The following is a 16,618-nucleotide window of genomic DNA, read 5'->3' on the forward strand; positions in this document are numbered from 1 at the left end:
TTGTACCATTGTGAAGAAAAGCGCTAGCAAAGAACACACGCTAAAAAAAACACTCTGAGCATGCGTTAAAAACCGCTTGTTTCATATCATACAGTTAGATATTTCTGTAAGAGAATGTTGACTGATGTTGAGCTGGAGTCTCCAACGTTAGGGACCCAAATGTCAGGTAAAGCCGAAATGGAGACGACATTGTGTTTTGGAATACTCCTAGTTAACCATCGTCAGATTTAAAATAGAAAATGCAAAGCAAAGTGCGTTCCTCGTACGATCCGAGTGCATACTTTTAATAGGCACAGGTTTTTAAAATGCAAGCAATGAATATATGAATTCCTCCCGTTTTGGTCACGTGACATGGTGGCTACCTGACCTAATGATCGTCAGAAATAGTCAGAACCTTTTGGTCTGGGAACCAGACTATGTGCAACATTGGGGTGCTTCAAAGCACTGTGTATTTATAATGATAAATACCCATTATTATTATTAAGGCCAAAAAAAAAATATTCGGTCTCTGGTCAGACCAAAGTTCCAGAATTGACGCGGCCACGCGGCTTTTTTTTTTCTTCAAGCTTGGATTGTACAGACAAGGTGGGTACTATTTTGCTTTTTTGGTGTCTTCATGTACATTGGTGTCCTCCTTAATTTGCCTTGGTGCTTTCGATCATTTGCCTTGGTGCAATTTCCCATTCCTTGGCGCTCTTTGGTAAAAAAAAATGAGGAGGTGCGGAAATAGAGGGCGCTGTTGGAGCTACCGCGGAACATTTTGGGAAAAAAAAAGATCGACGCGCATGATTAAAATTGACGCGCGCGCTGACCAGAGACCGACTTATTTTTTTTTTTGGCCTAACAGTGCAGGCATACCCTACTGTACAACGGTGACAAACGTTTTACCTCGTATTTTTGCCCAGGTTGTTTGCAACATCTTTGACATCATATTGGACGAGCGGAACAACCCAGCCTGGCGCGGCACCGCCCCCCGCGGGGCGGGGGCCATGCGCGTCATTCACGCCGTGCACGATTTCACCGATTTGATGGCCACTAGCCTCCTCTTGCACATGGGTACCGGCGAGTCGGCAACCGACGACAGTTCCATGTGGACGCACACTGGTTCTAGTTTCGGTAAGAAGGTTATTGGGTTAAACTGGAGACCTGCAGGGGCCAATTTCACGGCGCTGCTAAGCACAAAAAATTGCTAAGCACTAGAAAAAGTTTGGCTTATTGAAGCAGGTTACCAGCCAAAACTCCATGTGATGTATATTGCTCGTGATTAGCATTCAGCTGTTGTTTGCTATAGTATGAACAAATCACGTGGAGTTTTAGCTGGTTAACTTCTTTTAAAAGCCAGGCTTTTTTTTGTGCTAAACAAATTTTTTGTGCTTAGCAGCGCCGTGAAATTGGGCCATGGCCTCATGTACCCAGATGAAAATTCCAGTTGAAACCAAATTCAACTGGTTTCAACTGGTTTCAGCTGGAACTAGTTGAACTGAAAAAGTGGTGGTGGTGCCTGGTTTTGAACTGGTTTAACTGGTATTTGAACTGGCTTAACTTGTTTTGAACTGGTATAACTGAATGAAGAAAAATAATTTATTCCCTTTTATGTTTACCCCAGCATTTCACGCGCGAGTTGTGCAGCCAGAGAACTTTGAAGGGTTAGTGTTACCAGACAGCTCCCCTGCAATGGCCTCCCTGAATGACGATAACGGATACGTGGATCTGCCCGAGACGCTGTTTGAAGAAATGCCCGAAAATGGCTGGCCAGGTATTACACAAGCAATACACTGATGTTATTGTTAAAGAGTCGTAATCAAGTCATAGCAAATCATGATCAATCGCAAGTCAATTCCAAGCCGTCACAAGTCAGTCACGTGACCTCTTGCAGACATCAAACCACTTGCCAGGGATTTGTTCGATTAAGTTTCATGTTCATTGTCTTTTCCGTGGAGCCAAATAAAATGTGAGTACCTTCCCCCCTTTTTTTTGCTGCAGAGAATGTCGTCATTACCTACACCAGGTACAACTCCACTTTGCCGGAGTATCTTCCCAATCACCCAGAGTAAGTGTGCAAGTTTGTCTCTCACTTGGCCCTTTTCTTACCACACTGCTTATTGACTTGGCTTTATTGTCAAGGATTGCATTTATAAAATGGGGCATGTGTGGTCTAGCGGTAGAGCATAGGATTAGAGTAGAGCAGAGCACATGATCGTGAGATCGTGGGTTCGAGTCTCGCCGTGGCCATGCGTGTTGTGCCCTTGTGTAAGGCGCTTTACCTCGATTACTCCTCTCAGCCCAGGTGTTAAATGGGTACCAGCATTATTCAATGCTGGGAAGGTAACAGACTGGCTGTGGAGATCCCCCACAGCAGCGTTTCATGGACTCGAGTCTGGCCCAATCGCTTCGAAACAGAGATGGGCACTCCATTCCTGTGAACACAGGTTCATCCCATTTACCCTTTAAAAATAACATTGCATGGGCCCTTTAAGAAGCAAATTTGGGTGGTGAGCAAAAATATCCGTCACAAAGCATTCAACTTAAAACCTGTGTTACTAAGAAATATATACCTTGCTTAGCAGCTTTGCCCAGCAATTTGTACTAAGAAGCAAAATGAAATTGGCTAAGGGTCAAGAAGAGTAAATTTCAGTGTCACATCTTCCATCTTCAGGCCGGTCGTCGTCAACTTCTACCGCGACAAAGCCAAGGAGCATCTGCACAAGGAGGACAATGTCAACTCTGTCGTCATAGCGACCAGGGTGCATCTGAAAGATAACGGCATCGTCTTCTCCAACACGTCCGACCCGATCAGCTACGTCATGAAATACAAAATGGTGAGTGCATTGAATCCACATAATTATACCAAAATAAGGCTGCGTGTATGTTTCGTTTGCATTACAAAATGTTAACAAATCTGTGTAGTTAAAGTGCGTTACAGTGGTGTGTATTACTACCGGTAGTACAGGAACCGGGTACCCTATTGAAGTAAAACACGGGAAGAAACCCAACCCCTGAATTCAATTCCCAACAGTTGTCTGTAGGGCTCGATAGCTTTAAGGTAAAAACTGCAACTTTTGCTAGCGTCATCTGTTGCACGTTAAAATGCACATAAACATGAAATCTGTTTTGGTTTTATCAAGTAGCCTTGTTTTCATTTTGAAAAATCCTCAAAAATGGCATTCAAAATTTTCTATTTCATTTGTCTGAGAAGTTACTAAGTAATTTGTGAAGTTGGCTACGGGTACTCGATTCCATAATGTGGAACCGGTTCCTGACATCAGCAGTCGGGTACTCGGGTACCCGGTTCCGACGCACACCCCTAGCGTGTTAGATGCTATGGGAATTGTCCTGTTTTCTGTATTTTGTTTTAAAGAAGAATTAACAAGAAAATATTCATATTTTGTTTTTATGGTTTTTTTTGGTTTTGTTTGTTTGCAGACGCTGAATATCTCCAACCCAGAATGTGTGACTCTCGTGACAAATCCAAAGTAAGTAGCCAAAGATCAAGCACGAATTGTGAACTGCTAGCCGTCAGAAAAAAATTGTTTTGTAGTAAAGTCATTTTCCAGGTCCACAATTTTGCACAGAGTCTGAGCAACGTCCATATCAGAATTTTAAATAATCTGAAATATCAAAAATCCAATATTGAGAATATTTGATATATCGATTATCCCATGTAAATGTTAAAGAACATAAAGATGACACTTTGTTAAAAAAACAACAAAAAAAATCTTAAGTCCCAATTTTCCACGGCTTTCTCCGGAGCATATTGCTTGAACTTTTTAAAACAAATCTCTGCACTGAGAATTTGTCCAGAACGGGCGGTTTCTTTTGAGCTTTTACATTGGGGAGACCGCAAATTCCAGCGAACGCAGAGCACAAAGTGACGCCACTTGACGTTTTGCGATGTTTTTATTTTGAGTCACTAGCACAAGTTGCCGCCAAGTTTTATTTCATTATACAGCAAACACAAAGTAAAACCACAAACGGGAGATTTATTTTGACGATAATCTGGCATATTTTTTATATTTCCGATATGATTCCTAAATTTCCGAAAATGGTGATATTTCGATATGATAAAAAAAATTGCTATCGGCATATCGATATCAAAATAATATCGATTAATGGCGTAATATCTGTATCGACAGTGCTTAACGGAGTCCATAGGCTTACCTACACAACAGACACAAAAATGGACTGAAAATGCACTTATTGAAACAGCAGATTTTAGAGCAATAGTTTCAGTTGTTTGTGTTTCTTGACATTTTGTCTTAATAGTCCACACGACTGGGCGTGGACCGGGAGTGGTTGCGAGGTGACGGAGAGTGACAGCGAGCACGCTCAGTGTAGCTGCAGCCATCTTGGCATCTTTGCGGTCACCACGGACATGTACGACGTCAACGTGAGTTCACGTCGGTCGTTTATTAAAGGCCGCGGAAACTTATCAATGGTCTTACAGAGATTATCTAAGATTAATAGAATTACCAGCTCTGGAGAACTTGAAAAAGATTATTGAATGCCAATTGTGTGTGTACATTTTTGGTTTCAATTTATTTCTGTTGGTTGTGATAACTGCTAAATGTTCTGAACTTGGGGGAGAAAATGGGATTTTGGGGTCAAATGAAAATGTTGATTATTCGGATGGCCCTATTTCCATGATGCGGCTGGGTAAGCTTGTGTAGGACCGTAACTACTAAGCGAGAGTATTTCAGCCAAAATCAGCTGTCTTTATAAGCTTGGTCATACATGGTGAATATACAAAACTGTTAGCTGACAAAAAGAATAGGGGTGGTGATTTTTGGAAGAACACCCTTTCTACTTTTCAAACGCAATTTCTCTTAAGAGTTTAAACAAATCCCAGGAATGTGGGGATTTTGTTTCCTAAATTTTTCCTCAAATTGGTTTAGATCATTGATAAGAAAAATGTGCAAAGACTGCAAATATTTCTTGAGATCTCCAAAGGACCCCTCTCTACTCTTGACTCCCTCTGCCCTGCCCCAGCTCAATCCCCACCCTTGACACTTCCTCGGGTCATTGAGAATGTCCCAAATTTTAAGCTCGGCTTCTTATTTGGTGTACTCCATTTTCGTTTTTGCATTTTGTCAGTGGGACCCCGGCGAGCCGCCTCATTTCTACCTGACGGTTGCTTCTTACATCGGCATCCTTGTCTCCCTGAGTCTCTTCACCACCTCCATGGCAGTCTTCATTTACCTTAGGTACAAGAGAGCATCGAGACAGTTCTTTCTTAAGGGTTGTTAAATTTGGCCTGTCCTAGAGTACTATGCCACTGTTTGGAATTCTGGTGTGTCTATTGTTATTATTATTATTATTAATTATTTCTGGTAATGAAACCAACGATTCCTTAAAAGCGCCCTAGGCACTGTAGCTCGCAAGCCTGATAAAAAAAAACCTGTAGAAAGAAGACAATCGAGAAGAAATTACAGTTTTAGAGGTGGGAGGAAAACCACATAAGAATATTCTGGGGAAAACCCACGGAATCAGGCAGGGACTGAAAACCCAATCCACATATTGGTCCACGTTGGATTGGAACCCGGGTCACAGCGGTGGAAGGCAAGGAAAGTACAGCAACGCCAGCCTGACTCCCCCAGTCTGAACAAAATTTAAAAACTTTAGAAGTGTGCATGCCACCTAGTGTTAGCGACTTGCCACAGATCATAAGAGCAAGCCTTAAAACAGTGCAACTTGGCTACACTATCCGATCATAGGAGCAAATTCTGTGCCAAATGCTTATACCAAAATATTACTTTCCCCCAACTCAAACTTAAAGGGTCCGTGCGATGAATTTTTCTTAGGAACACATTTCTTGCAATTTTCTACACCTCTTAAATGTATGAAAACTATTTGACATCCCTGTTTGGTTAATTTATTTAAAAAGTGCACTTCTTTAATTTTTTGTTTTTTAAAAATGCCATGGTTTTCCGGACAACTGAGGGTGCTGTTGCTGTGATGTCATTTCAGGAAGACACTGAACAGTTTAGGGTTTTTCTGTTCAAATTGTGAACCCAAAATTTGCTCATTGAAAACGTTAGTGAGAAAGGGTTGTTTATTGGCTTACTGTCATGTACTTTATACACAATGAGGCATCAAAGAAAAGAAAATTTATGACGGCAAAATATCCAAAATTTGGGCAACTTTTTTGTGCCTAAATAGCTGTAATATTGAGGTTTCTGCCCGATTGACGTCACAGTCACTAGAAACCAAAAAGGCACCAAAATGCCCTCAAAAATGGCAAAACGAAAATTGAACATGAGGTTAAATGGGACACAAAGGTGTATTTTCAAGGATAGCATTAAAAATTACATTGCGTGGGCCTTTATGAGACTCGTTCAAGGTTGACTGATTAACTGACGTGTTTTCAATGCTCTTCAATTGTCATTCCCTTCTCAGGTGCGAAACTGACACGGTGGCTGTGCATCGTAACCTGGGCATAGCGATGATTTGTCTCCAGTTGTGCTATTTTATTGGGATCACACGTGATGAAAACGAGGTGATTTACCCCTTTGTCATAAAATTTGTAAAAAAAAAAAAAAACGGATGTAGTAGTTCATTTTACAGTTATTAATTGGGTTTTAGGAGGAACTTATTTCACATTTCATCTGCTCAAGATGTCAACGTTGCAGTGCAATTTATCTAGTATTTCAAATTGGATGTAGCAGATGACTTGAGACATTTGAGGTCAAAGGTCATCTAGGGGTCAAATGAGGTCGTTGCTGATTTTGATTAGGCACACTGAAAAGTGTGCTTACTAACTTACTGTATAAATACTGCCACCATGACAAGGAGATCGCGCATGTTTAACTTACAGTAATTTTTTTTCACTTATATGCCATAAAAATTTGACCGAAAACAAAAACTATTAAGTTTTGGAAAGCTTGGAATTTCCCCATTTTTTTGTTACTTCTCAGTTGCATGCCTGGTGTAGTAAGGCTTGTTGCATAATAGTCTTATTTCAAGAAATGTGAAATCTCTTCCCCCCCCCCCATTCTATGCAGGCCCTAGGAATGCCACCAGTAGAGCATGCTCTCAAACGATCCATTCACAAGAGGAGACTAGCAATTTGAAGCTAGTCTCCTTGCGTGAGTGAATCAATTGACAGCGCCCTCTGCCGGCAACTTTCCTAGAGCAGGCATGCATAAGGGCAGCAACACCTTTAAAAGTACATCTTGAATTAAGACTAATTTCACAGTCTTATTTGTCCTCTCTGTCTCTTGTACTTTCAAGACTGTCTGCAAAGTCTTTGCCATTGCCATCCATTTCTTTGTCCTGTCTACGTTTGCGTGGATCTGCAACGAGGCATTCAACTTGTACATGGAGGTGGTCAATTCCATCCACGCTGACACGCAGCCGCAGGGCAATATGCTCCGATACTACATCATTGGATATGGTATATAAACAGTTTTCCAGAAAATATAAATCTGATATTTTTTTTTTACGACAAAGTCTGTTTTGTTTTTTTCTGAATTAAAAAAACACTGAGTACATGTACACTCAAACTCTGTTGGGTCTTCCGAATATATTCCCTGTGAAATCTCGGCTTTAAAGCTGATTTCAGCTTCTTTTGTTTCTTGGATTTCAGCTTTTTTCCCTCACTTGCTGTGTACAAAAGTATAGGAGATTTCCAAAGTTTTTTACACCTTTTTTCAGCTGTTTTCTGCTAATTTTATCGGTGGTCGCTCACACCCCTGTATTTTGCATTGACATGTGCAATAATAATATGCAATGATATAATATGCATTAATACTATTGAAATTGGAATTGTGATACTCTGAATTCAAAATTTGAAACTGGCGATCTGTTACATAATGTTGGGCTATTTTTTCTTCTTCTTTTATATGTCTGATTGGGAATTTATGTAATTTGAGTTGTAGATTTGCTTCGTGTTCAAATTAATGTTGCAAAATATGATTAGGGTATGTATTGACCCTAACTCCCCAGCCTAATTTACTAGGAACCATACCCATTCTGGCAAATTCCAACACCCACATGGGAGATTGTACACACGCACTGTTGGACTTAGTTTCTGGAGGTACGCCAACCCCAGTGTAAAAGACCATCTGTTTAGGGGTACTGTACCTATCCCAACAGATTTAAACACAAACCTGCTGTTGAACTTTGATGGGTTGAGTTCGGTTAGGGTTAAAAATAACTTCTTTTTTAAACTCTATTTCTACAGTGTTTCCAGCAGTTCTCGTGGGTGCTGTGGTCAAGATCAAGTGGGACACCTATTTCTCGCCAGACGTGTGAGTGCAGTTGTGAGGGGGGACTAGCAGAGCTGCCAACTCTCCCTGATTCTGCAGAAAGTTCCCTGAAAATAAACCAATCTTTCCATAATCTGATGAACAAATTTGAAAATCTCCCTGATATGGAAACTTTTTCCCTATTATGTTGAATGTAATTCTAAATATGTCCCTGATTGTTGTACAAAATCTCCCTGCTTGCAAGATGCAAATGTTGGCAGCTCTGGGGGAGGCGGAAATTTTACAAAATATTGGAAGACGGAAAGAATCATGTAGAATTCTGCAAATGTTTTTGTTTGACTGACTCACTCCCCGACTCCCCGATTGACTCACTCCCTGACTCCCCGACTGACTCGCCAACTGACTCGCCGACTGACTAACCGACTGACTCACTGACTGACGTCATTTGATGCGAACTAGTTAAAGGTGACATTCTGATTAATAAAATATCCATGATAAAAAAGACACGTCTCAAGTGGCTGCAGGACTGATCAAGTAGATGCTAGTGTCGATTCCAGATTATAATTTTTTTGAAATGTCTTTTGAACTGTTCATTCTTTTTCACAGATGTATTCTTGACACCAACCATATATGGTTTTTGATCGGCCCCGCTGGCGGACTGTGGGCGGTAAGATTTGATTTGTGAAAATCCAAAAAAATGCCAAGTTTATTTATCAGTTTATTAGGGGTCATCGAAAGCCCTGCTTGTTTCTGTTGGTTTCCATGTGTGTATGGTTTTGTGTATGTAACTGTTACTGCAATAAGCGAGTTCGTATTGGACAATTTTTTTTCCAGGATAACAGCGGCAGATAAATTTACACAAGGCTACGGGGGACGTGGTAACCAAATCTGCATTCTCTGCAATTATCGCGCAATCGAAACTTTCATTCACACAAAAAATTTGACACACAAGATACCTAAAAACACTTCGCTGTCCAAATTTTTTTGCAAAATGTTATACTTCAGAACACGATGATCTCTTCAATTTTGCTGGTACCCCGCTATGCTTTTTCACACATACGATGAAATTTTTTTCCCGAAAAAAAAATCGGCAAATCTTGATGTGCACGTGGGCAGTTTGAAGACTGAACTCGCATATTGAGACTTGTTGCTACAAAGACAATGTTTTGATAAACGAGAAATGATAAAACTGTTCGATTTTTTTCTTTCTTTTAGGTGACAGTTTTTGTACTCGTCTACACGGGCAAAGCGATCATGGAAAGTTCCTATTCCAAAGATCGGGAGGCCAACAAAGTCACCGGGTGAGTAAATTATACAAATACTTTCGCAAGAACGTGTGCGCCAAGTGTACGACCAGCGTTGCGTCATGGATGCGCATGTAAACGTCACCGAAATATGCATTGGCAACACACGTGCAACTGCTGGCTTGCCATGTAGCGTGAAGATGCAAAATGTTACAAGATGATAAGGAAGTTTTATCAGAGGTCTTTTTAACTACTGTCGCAATCAATCAGCTTGAGAGGATTATCTCATTAAAAAAGGAGTATTTGTCAACTTTTTAAAAAGGTTCGCATACAGAGATTCTATTTTACACCTACTTCAACACAAACGGGAATGCGAAGTTAGTGTTCGCTAACTTGGCGTACTTCGACGTTTTCCCCAACGTTCCTTATGCAGTGTTGCCAAAAACTTCTTCAAATTCATTCAATTAAATACTGGCACTGTTACCTTAAAAAGGCTTGCTGTTTTATCTTTTGTGAACAATTTCAGTGTTATTAAATTTAGTCCGAAATTCAGAAACGGTGGCGTCTGAAAATCGGGCACAAAATCGGCTGAGTGTTCCCTAATGTGGCGCACTTATATAAATCTCAGACAATCCCAAGTTAACATTTAAGAATTTATTCAAAGTTAATAAATTCTGATAAACCATTATTATGTCTAACTACAAACCCAACTAGAAGTCTGCAAGAAAATTATTTCCATATTTTTGGGCGCATTTTCAAAGGGTCCACTGTGCACTTCGAAATAAAATCGGAAAATCACCCCAAAATATATATCTCTGCTAACTTTGTAACGGGTAAATAAACTCACGATTTATAAATGGGAATGTTTAGAGCTTAATGAAATTTCACCTACTGTGAAATTTCAGGTAAAACTCGTGCTCTAGCAAGGGGATAGAGGCGAACAATAAAAGTGCGCTACGTTAAGGGCTGCCAACGTTAGGGTTCATCAGCAATACCCCTTTAGCAAAACGTGTAGTTTAACTTCTCTATTTCTGGAATCTCTTCTATCGTCAGGAACCACTGCAAGGGCTGTTGGATTCAGAGCGTCTTGATGCTGATTGCCTGGGCTTTCGCTATCACCTCCATCTTGATGTACAGTGTCATCCCGCAGATACTTTTTGCCATGTTCAACATCTTACAGGTTAAACATTAAAGGGAATATACATCATTTGCTTTTGCTGTAATTTTCAGAAATGGATGGAATTGGGGGGTTGGAAATATATAGCAAATATAGTTACACTGACTTTTTTGAGGTTTTGGGTTCGAAAATGCTATAAAAACCAAGAAAAACAATCATTTTCCTGTAGTCTGGTTCCCTGACTCCATTTAAGAAGAAACAGAGCAGTTTACATATATTGGGGAATTGTAAGGTCAGGGAACCAGTCTCGCTGGCTTGTACCCGTTCATAGGTGTGTAATCGATTGCAAACAAGTGCAATGGTCAACTGGGGCCAGTATTTGAAAAAAAGCCAGTTTTTTTCCAACGCTGATCGGCCGATCAGCGTTGGAAATTGATACAAAAATACCACTTTTCTTGAAAATGACAGTATACCAGGTGCCATGATTTTACAGGATGCTTTACACTGTCATTCACTAACAGTCCAGCAAGGTATTTCAAAATGATTTGGTAGTTTTATTTTTTGATGTTTGCACAGAACGCCGTCACTGAGGAAGTTTTGTGGATAATCCGAAAGATTAGGCCCAAATACAATCTAAAACACGTGAATAAATAGTGATAATACAAATTTGGAAAAGGACATAATGCTCAAGGGCGTCAATCGCTTCTCAAAAGTGGGGGCGCATACCTTGATTAGCACTAATGCGAGCGCGAAATGCGAAGCCTTAATGGCATGAGGTTTTGTGCCCTCTTAAGGGCCCCGAAAAACGTTGGATTCTAAATGTCTGTGGTGCAATCTGAGGTAATTTCTCACCACAAAAACCAATTTTTTTTTTAGCAAAAGATCACCTTTTAAACATCATTTTTCGAGTTTGGAGTCATTGAATCAGCTATTCTGAGCTATAGAATCATCGTAATAGGCAATAATTTTTATTCAGGGACGAAAAAGTGGAGGGGGGACAAATGATGATATTCCCCCACTTTAAAAAGTGGGGAGGTCTTGTTCCCCCCGTCCCCCACCGATTGACGCCACCGATTGACGCCCATGATAATGCTAATATCAAATCTAAATGCTGCCGCCTTTGTAAGGCATCCCAACAATGCTCCCTGGTATAGAGTTCCAGACGTGAATAGCTGCCGGCCAGTTATGTGATGCGCCTGAGTAGGACTGGGAATGCAGTTTTGTAATTTTTGAAATCTACTGAGATGTAAATCACTTGGCATTTACTCAGAGTAGGTGCTCACAGTTGATCATTATAAAGTGTCTTGCCCAAGGATACAATTGTCGTGGTTAGATTCGAACCCACACTCCTGAAGTCTATGCCGCTACAATCCACTTAGTAGAAATAATAATATTTCATGCCTTGGAACCTGGATAAACACAGCTATGATAATTTATCTGCAGACATTACTTATGTATGTCTGTATTTAGCTTTGGCGCCTGAATTTTTCCATAATGTTTTTGTTTTTGTCAATGATAGGGGGCGTTCTTCTTCGTCTTTTTCTGCGTACTGAACGGCGAGGTGGTGGAGATCTTGGCCGAGCGTCGTTCCACGCTTGGCCTGACAGTGTCCCCCAGCATTCCCCGCTCCACCAAGTACAGCGTGTACCGACGCTACGTACCCATCAAAGCATTAGGTAACCAACAACTGCTGAAATGTTGAGTTAATATCCTGTCTCAATTCATATCCGGGATGAGTTTCCGACAAGTTTGCCGACAGTGTCATTGGATATAAGTTGCAGGATTCTAAACGACTTCCTTGCAATCTTCCCGCAATGAAGTTGCCAGTATTGCTAAGTCAAGCATGTTTCTCCGAAACATGTCCGGGACAAATGCAGAGCTTCTTCCAGACAAAGTGAATGATTCTACCCGCAACTTGTCCGGAACTCGTCCCAGATATGAGTTGATACGGGCCCTAACCGCGTTCTCTTTCTCACTAATTCTCCACCAAAATAACCTTCAGTCCCAATTACACAAGATAATGAATCTGTTCGGTATTCCCTAGTGTATTCCGTTTTATATATCTATATATGCATATCCAATGAAAATCATCTCCTATCACATAATTCACAGTGCTCGTTTCATCCCTATATACATATAATTTGTTTTTAGTTTGTTTTTATATCATCAATATATATATTTTATAATGATTCTTTTTGATCATATTTGTGTGTATATATATATATATATATTTTTTAATAATTGTATAATATTTTTTAACCAGTCCTGTAATTGGCGGTTTGTTCTGCTGTTGGATGTGGATAATAAATAAATAAATAAATAAATAAATAAGGAAAGTGGTAACCAAATTTTCAATTTGTAAGTTTCCATGCAGTCAAAAAAGAATGGAAACAAAGTTAGCACGTCATTCAGATAAACTAAAAAGTACTTTACAACTTGCTGCATTCCAAAGCACTGTAGGTTATATGTGATGTGCCCAGAAGTCCCGCAAAATCTTGCCTGTTTTTTAGGTCAGCTTGCATGCTCCATTGTCTCTTTAGCAAGACAGCTTTAAGTCCTAGAATTGACCATGGCCTCTCTGCCCTGAACATTCCACCTCTCAGCAGGGAGTGGCAAGAGGCGCGGCCAGCCCGCCGCCCAACCCCAACCGATGGCCGACACCCCGGCCAGCCCCAAGGAAGTCCAGCGTCAGCGCCAGCCATGCCTGCCGTCCTCCAGCGCAGGCGAGGCCTCGCCGGACCTGCGCAACGAGGAGATGATGGGGGTCAAGGGCCACCGCTTCCTGGCCGGTGGCGGTGGGGGCAGCTCGGGGCCGGACTCCCCGCTGATCGGGGTTGGAAGCGGCCAGCTGCCAAGGAAGTTCAAGGGGAGGAGAAGCAAAGCTGAGGAAACGGTGAGCGCTGCTTTTGATAATTTGTTTATTTGAAAAAAACACACAAATAAAGGAAAACACTGCTGCAAACTGACTTGTTGGTTGGTTGGTTCGGTCCCGTCATGACTGGCAGCTCGTGACCGGTTTAAAGCCGGCCAAGAAGCTGGACACGATAATGGCCTGAACCCAAGGCAAGGGCCATTATCCGCGACAAGGCCCCTAGTTGGTTTTAAACAGTTCTCTAAAACTGGCCAAGCACATATTTATCCACTTACTATAATTTCCTTTAATTGCTTTCTCCATGTAATACTGGAAATACAAAAAAAAAATTACTCAAAATCAAGATTTAAGTAAATCACTCTGAAACTGTGGTGTTTATCTGTAATAAGTATTATAAGGATTATCAGTTTTCTCTTGTAGTCCATAATATCTATCATATAATGTATTTGGGTTGTGTTCTTGTAAATTTCGTGCTGATTCAGTTATTTTCACGATTTTTTTTTTTTTTTTTCCCTCTTCAGAGCATGGATGTGATTGCCATTCGTCCACCCAGCGATACATTTCCCGAGATCGATACGGGTGATATTGTCACGACAGTCTAATTACACCAGGGTTTCCAGTTCAAGACCTTTTTGGTCTTTATGCTAATGAAAATTTAGTTATGACTTAACTGAGGGAATAATAATTTGGGAGGCTAATTATCCTTACTCGCAGCTGGTATGCTGAATTGCGAAGGACGTGGCTACAACGTGGTCGGGCAGCTGGCACGTAAAGGCGCCTATGGCTGCCGGCCACATCAACCCATATATGACCACGGAGCACAGCCTGAGATCGAAAGTGTTTGATTTTTCCGGAGGGAGGAAAACCGGAGGGCCCGGAGAAAAACCCTCGTGGCACAGGAGAGAACCAATGCACAACTCTACTCACATGCGATCCGCGGCCAGGATTCGAACTGTGGTCACCTTGGTTAGAGGCGAGCGCTTTACGCACAAGCCACCCATGCCACTGTTAATATCAAAACTGTAAAATTTACAGTTTTGGTGTTTTTTTTTATTGTCTCGTATTCTTACGTTTGGCTACTTTATATCTTTTGTAAGGTTGCGGTCATTGTTTAATAGAACAACTTTTATCTTAGCTGCGATGTGAAGACATTGCACTGTTGAAACACTGAATAATGTAATTTTCAATCCGAGAGTGGTACCCAGCCCCTCTGAGCATGGCTGCTGTGTACTGTCTTCCTTGTCTGTAGCACCAGTCTAAATGTCGCTGGTCCATTTGTAGCCATAGATGAGTGCTTTCTAGAACTTTCATGGGAATATCTGTAAAATGTGTTCAATACAATAGTGATATCGGTAGTGATTAATAACATGTATTGAAAGACATGGAGTACCAAAGTGAATACGTCACACACACAAAATGTGTGTAAAAGACATTAGCGCGTGATTAAGCCCGTGAACCAACACGCGCGCGTACTCCATTCGTTTGCACTACACTTTCTGGTTCTAAATGACGTCACACTTCGGTACTACATAACATTGCCATAATAATGTCTGGTGTTGCAGGTAGTTGCAGTGACTTACAACTGTACAAGTAAAATGTTTTCCTTAAATTAAACCATCTGTGTTTTCACTTCTAGCTGAATAAATTCCCCCCCCCCCAAAAAAAAATTGAAATTGAAAAGAATTTTATCTTTCTCAAGAACAATTACAAGGAATGTAAAAATGTAACAACAATTTTTTAAAAAAAGAATGTCCAAAAATAGTCAGTTCTCATGAATTGATTTGTTAAAACAAACTGTGCGCCCCTCTAAAACTACTGTTTCTTTTTCTTCAAAACTAAAACAATAAGCCTCTGTACTGATGACGTCACACTTTGTTTACGTGTGTGCTTTCCTATGGTACTCAGTGGACCGTGGGCCCCCACTGGCTCCATAGGAAAGTGCACATGTAAACAAAGTGGACGTCATCATGGAGGCTTATTTTCTGCCATGTTTTCATTTTCCAAATTTCAGATTGTCTATCCGATCAGACTTTAAAATTTAACCGGCCCATGATTCAGTTTTGTAAAAACAAAAAAAAGTGACTACAGGCTTAGTATTTTTACAGAAATAGACCAAAAACAAAATGGCTGAAAATAAATTTCTATTGAATAAAAAAAATGCATAAATGTATAATATTATCCTGAGCATTTTATAGGCTGCAACTGTTTACATAGAATAGTAACGTAGATACTTTTATAAAAATAAATAATACATGTGTAACGTTATGTGACCTAACATTTTAAAGAAATAATATTTATGAGATTAGCTGTACTGTAATAAAGATAGCTGTTTTAAAAAAGCAATGTATTTTTTATTTTTTTGAGTGTTCAAACTACGCATTGAAATGTAAAAATGTTGTAGTTTCACGATTCATGTAGTAGTTTTAACTCTGTATAAATTGACTTACATGGACTTAGAATAAAATGTGCAATAATACTTGAGCGTAATTGTATGAACAACAATCTCTTGATTTGTGTTTCTTTTACAGGGATTCGTTAGCGGCTATAGAGTAATAATTTCGGCCAGATATTTTCCATTTAATTAACCCCAACACCGTATGAATTTTTGCCGAAATCTGATCTTGTTATGAATCTCGGCAGCACATTCTCGATCGATTTTTGATAAAAATATCAGTTATTTCTGGTAACGTGACAATGAATTCCTCAGTAGTGTATGCCGGTTTCGTGTGCGAGGGGAGCAGAACGGGTGATTTTTTTTCAGAAAGAGTGACCCCAATTTTCGTCCTGGCTATCATACCAACAAAAACCTCCCCTTAAAAAGCGAGCCCCCCCCCCCGTCCGCCTCTATGACGGTAACGCCACTGAACAACGCCCTAATAATTGCTTCCCGGTAGTTTTCATCACTCGTACAAAAATGACAATATTATAAGCGGGCAGGGTTTGTGAGTGTGTTATGGGCGAAGGGGAGGGGGCCGGCGCAGCTGTGTAGGCCTGGCGCGGTTGACCAACGTTGGACAAACGAACTAAGCTATTTCCATGAATTAATTATTACTGTATTTATCTTAAATCTAATTGGTTAATTTTTGTTTTGTTTCTTAAGGTTTCTTCGTTTACTGATACTTTTTGTTTATTGCACGGTAACCTTTAAACACGTGACGCAATGGGGTGTTGAAAATTTTGC

At 40.5% G+C, this 16,618-nt stretch overlaps 1 protein-coding gene across 5 annotated transcripts in view; it reads left to right on the forward strand.

The window, feature by feature from the left end:
* The window catches only part of LOC119732427 (adhesion G protein-coupled receptor L4-like), a 37,576-nt gene extending 23,406 nt beyond the window's left edge, over positions 1–14,170 (forward strand). For 3 of the 5 annotated variants that reach the window (XM_038205941.1, XM_038205940.1, XM_038205942.1), the window contains exons 8-23: positions 906–1,116; positions 1,607–1,756; positions 1,984–2,050; positions 2,657–2,819; positions 3,424–3,473; positions 4,264–4,387; positions 5,092–5,201; positions 6,394–6,493; positions 7,228–7,390; positions 8,180–8,246; positions 8,811–8,871; positions 9,420–9,505; positions 10,502–10,628; positions 12,085–12,241; positions 13,169–13,458; positions 13,959–14,168. In XM_038205941.1, the coding sequence (XP_038061869.1) occupies positions 906–1,116; positions 1,607–1,756; positions 1,984–2,050; positions 2,657–2,819; positions 3,424–3,473; positions 4,264–4,387; positions 5,092–5,201; positions 6,394–6,493; positions 7,228–7,390; positions 8,180–8,246; positions 8,811–8,871; positions 9,420–9,505; positions 10,502–10,628; positions 12,085–12,241; positions 13,169–13,458; positions 13,959–14,039 (2,007 nt within the window). In that variant the 3' untranslated portion in view covers positions 14,040–14,168. Of the gene's footprint in view, positions 1–905; positions 1,117–1,606; positions 1,757–1,983; positions 2,051–2,656; positions 2,820–3,423; positions 3,474–4,263; positions 4,388–5,091; positions 5,202–6,393; positions 6,494–7,227; positions 7,391–8,179; positions 8,247–8,810; positions 8,872–9,419; positions 9,506–10,501; positions 10,629–12,084; positions 12,242–13,168; positions 13,459–13,958 lie in introns of all 5 variants that reach the window. The other 2 variants (XM_038205939.1, XM_038205938.1) reach the window with 2 other exon arrangements.
* Positions 14,171–16,618: the final 2,448 nt, after the last annotated feature.

The sequence above is a fragment of the Patiria miniata genome, unplaced genomic scaffold (assembly GCF_015706575.1).
Source record: "Patiria miniata isolate m_02_andy unplaced genomic scaffold, ASM1570657v1 HiC_scaffold_24, whole genome shotgun sequence".
NCBI classification, from domain to species: domain Eukaryota; kingdom Metazoa; phylum Echinodermata; class Asteroidea; order Valvatida; family Asterinidae; genus Patiria; species Patiria miniata.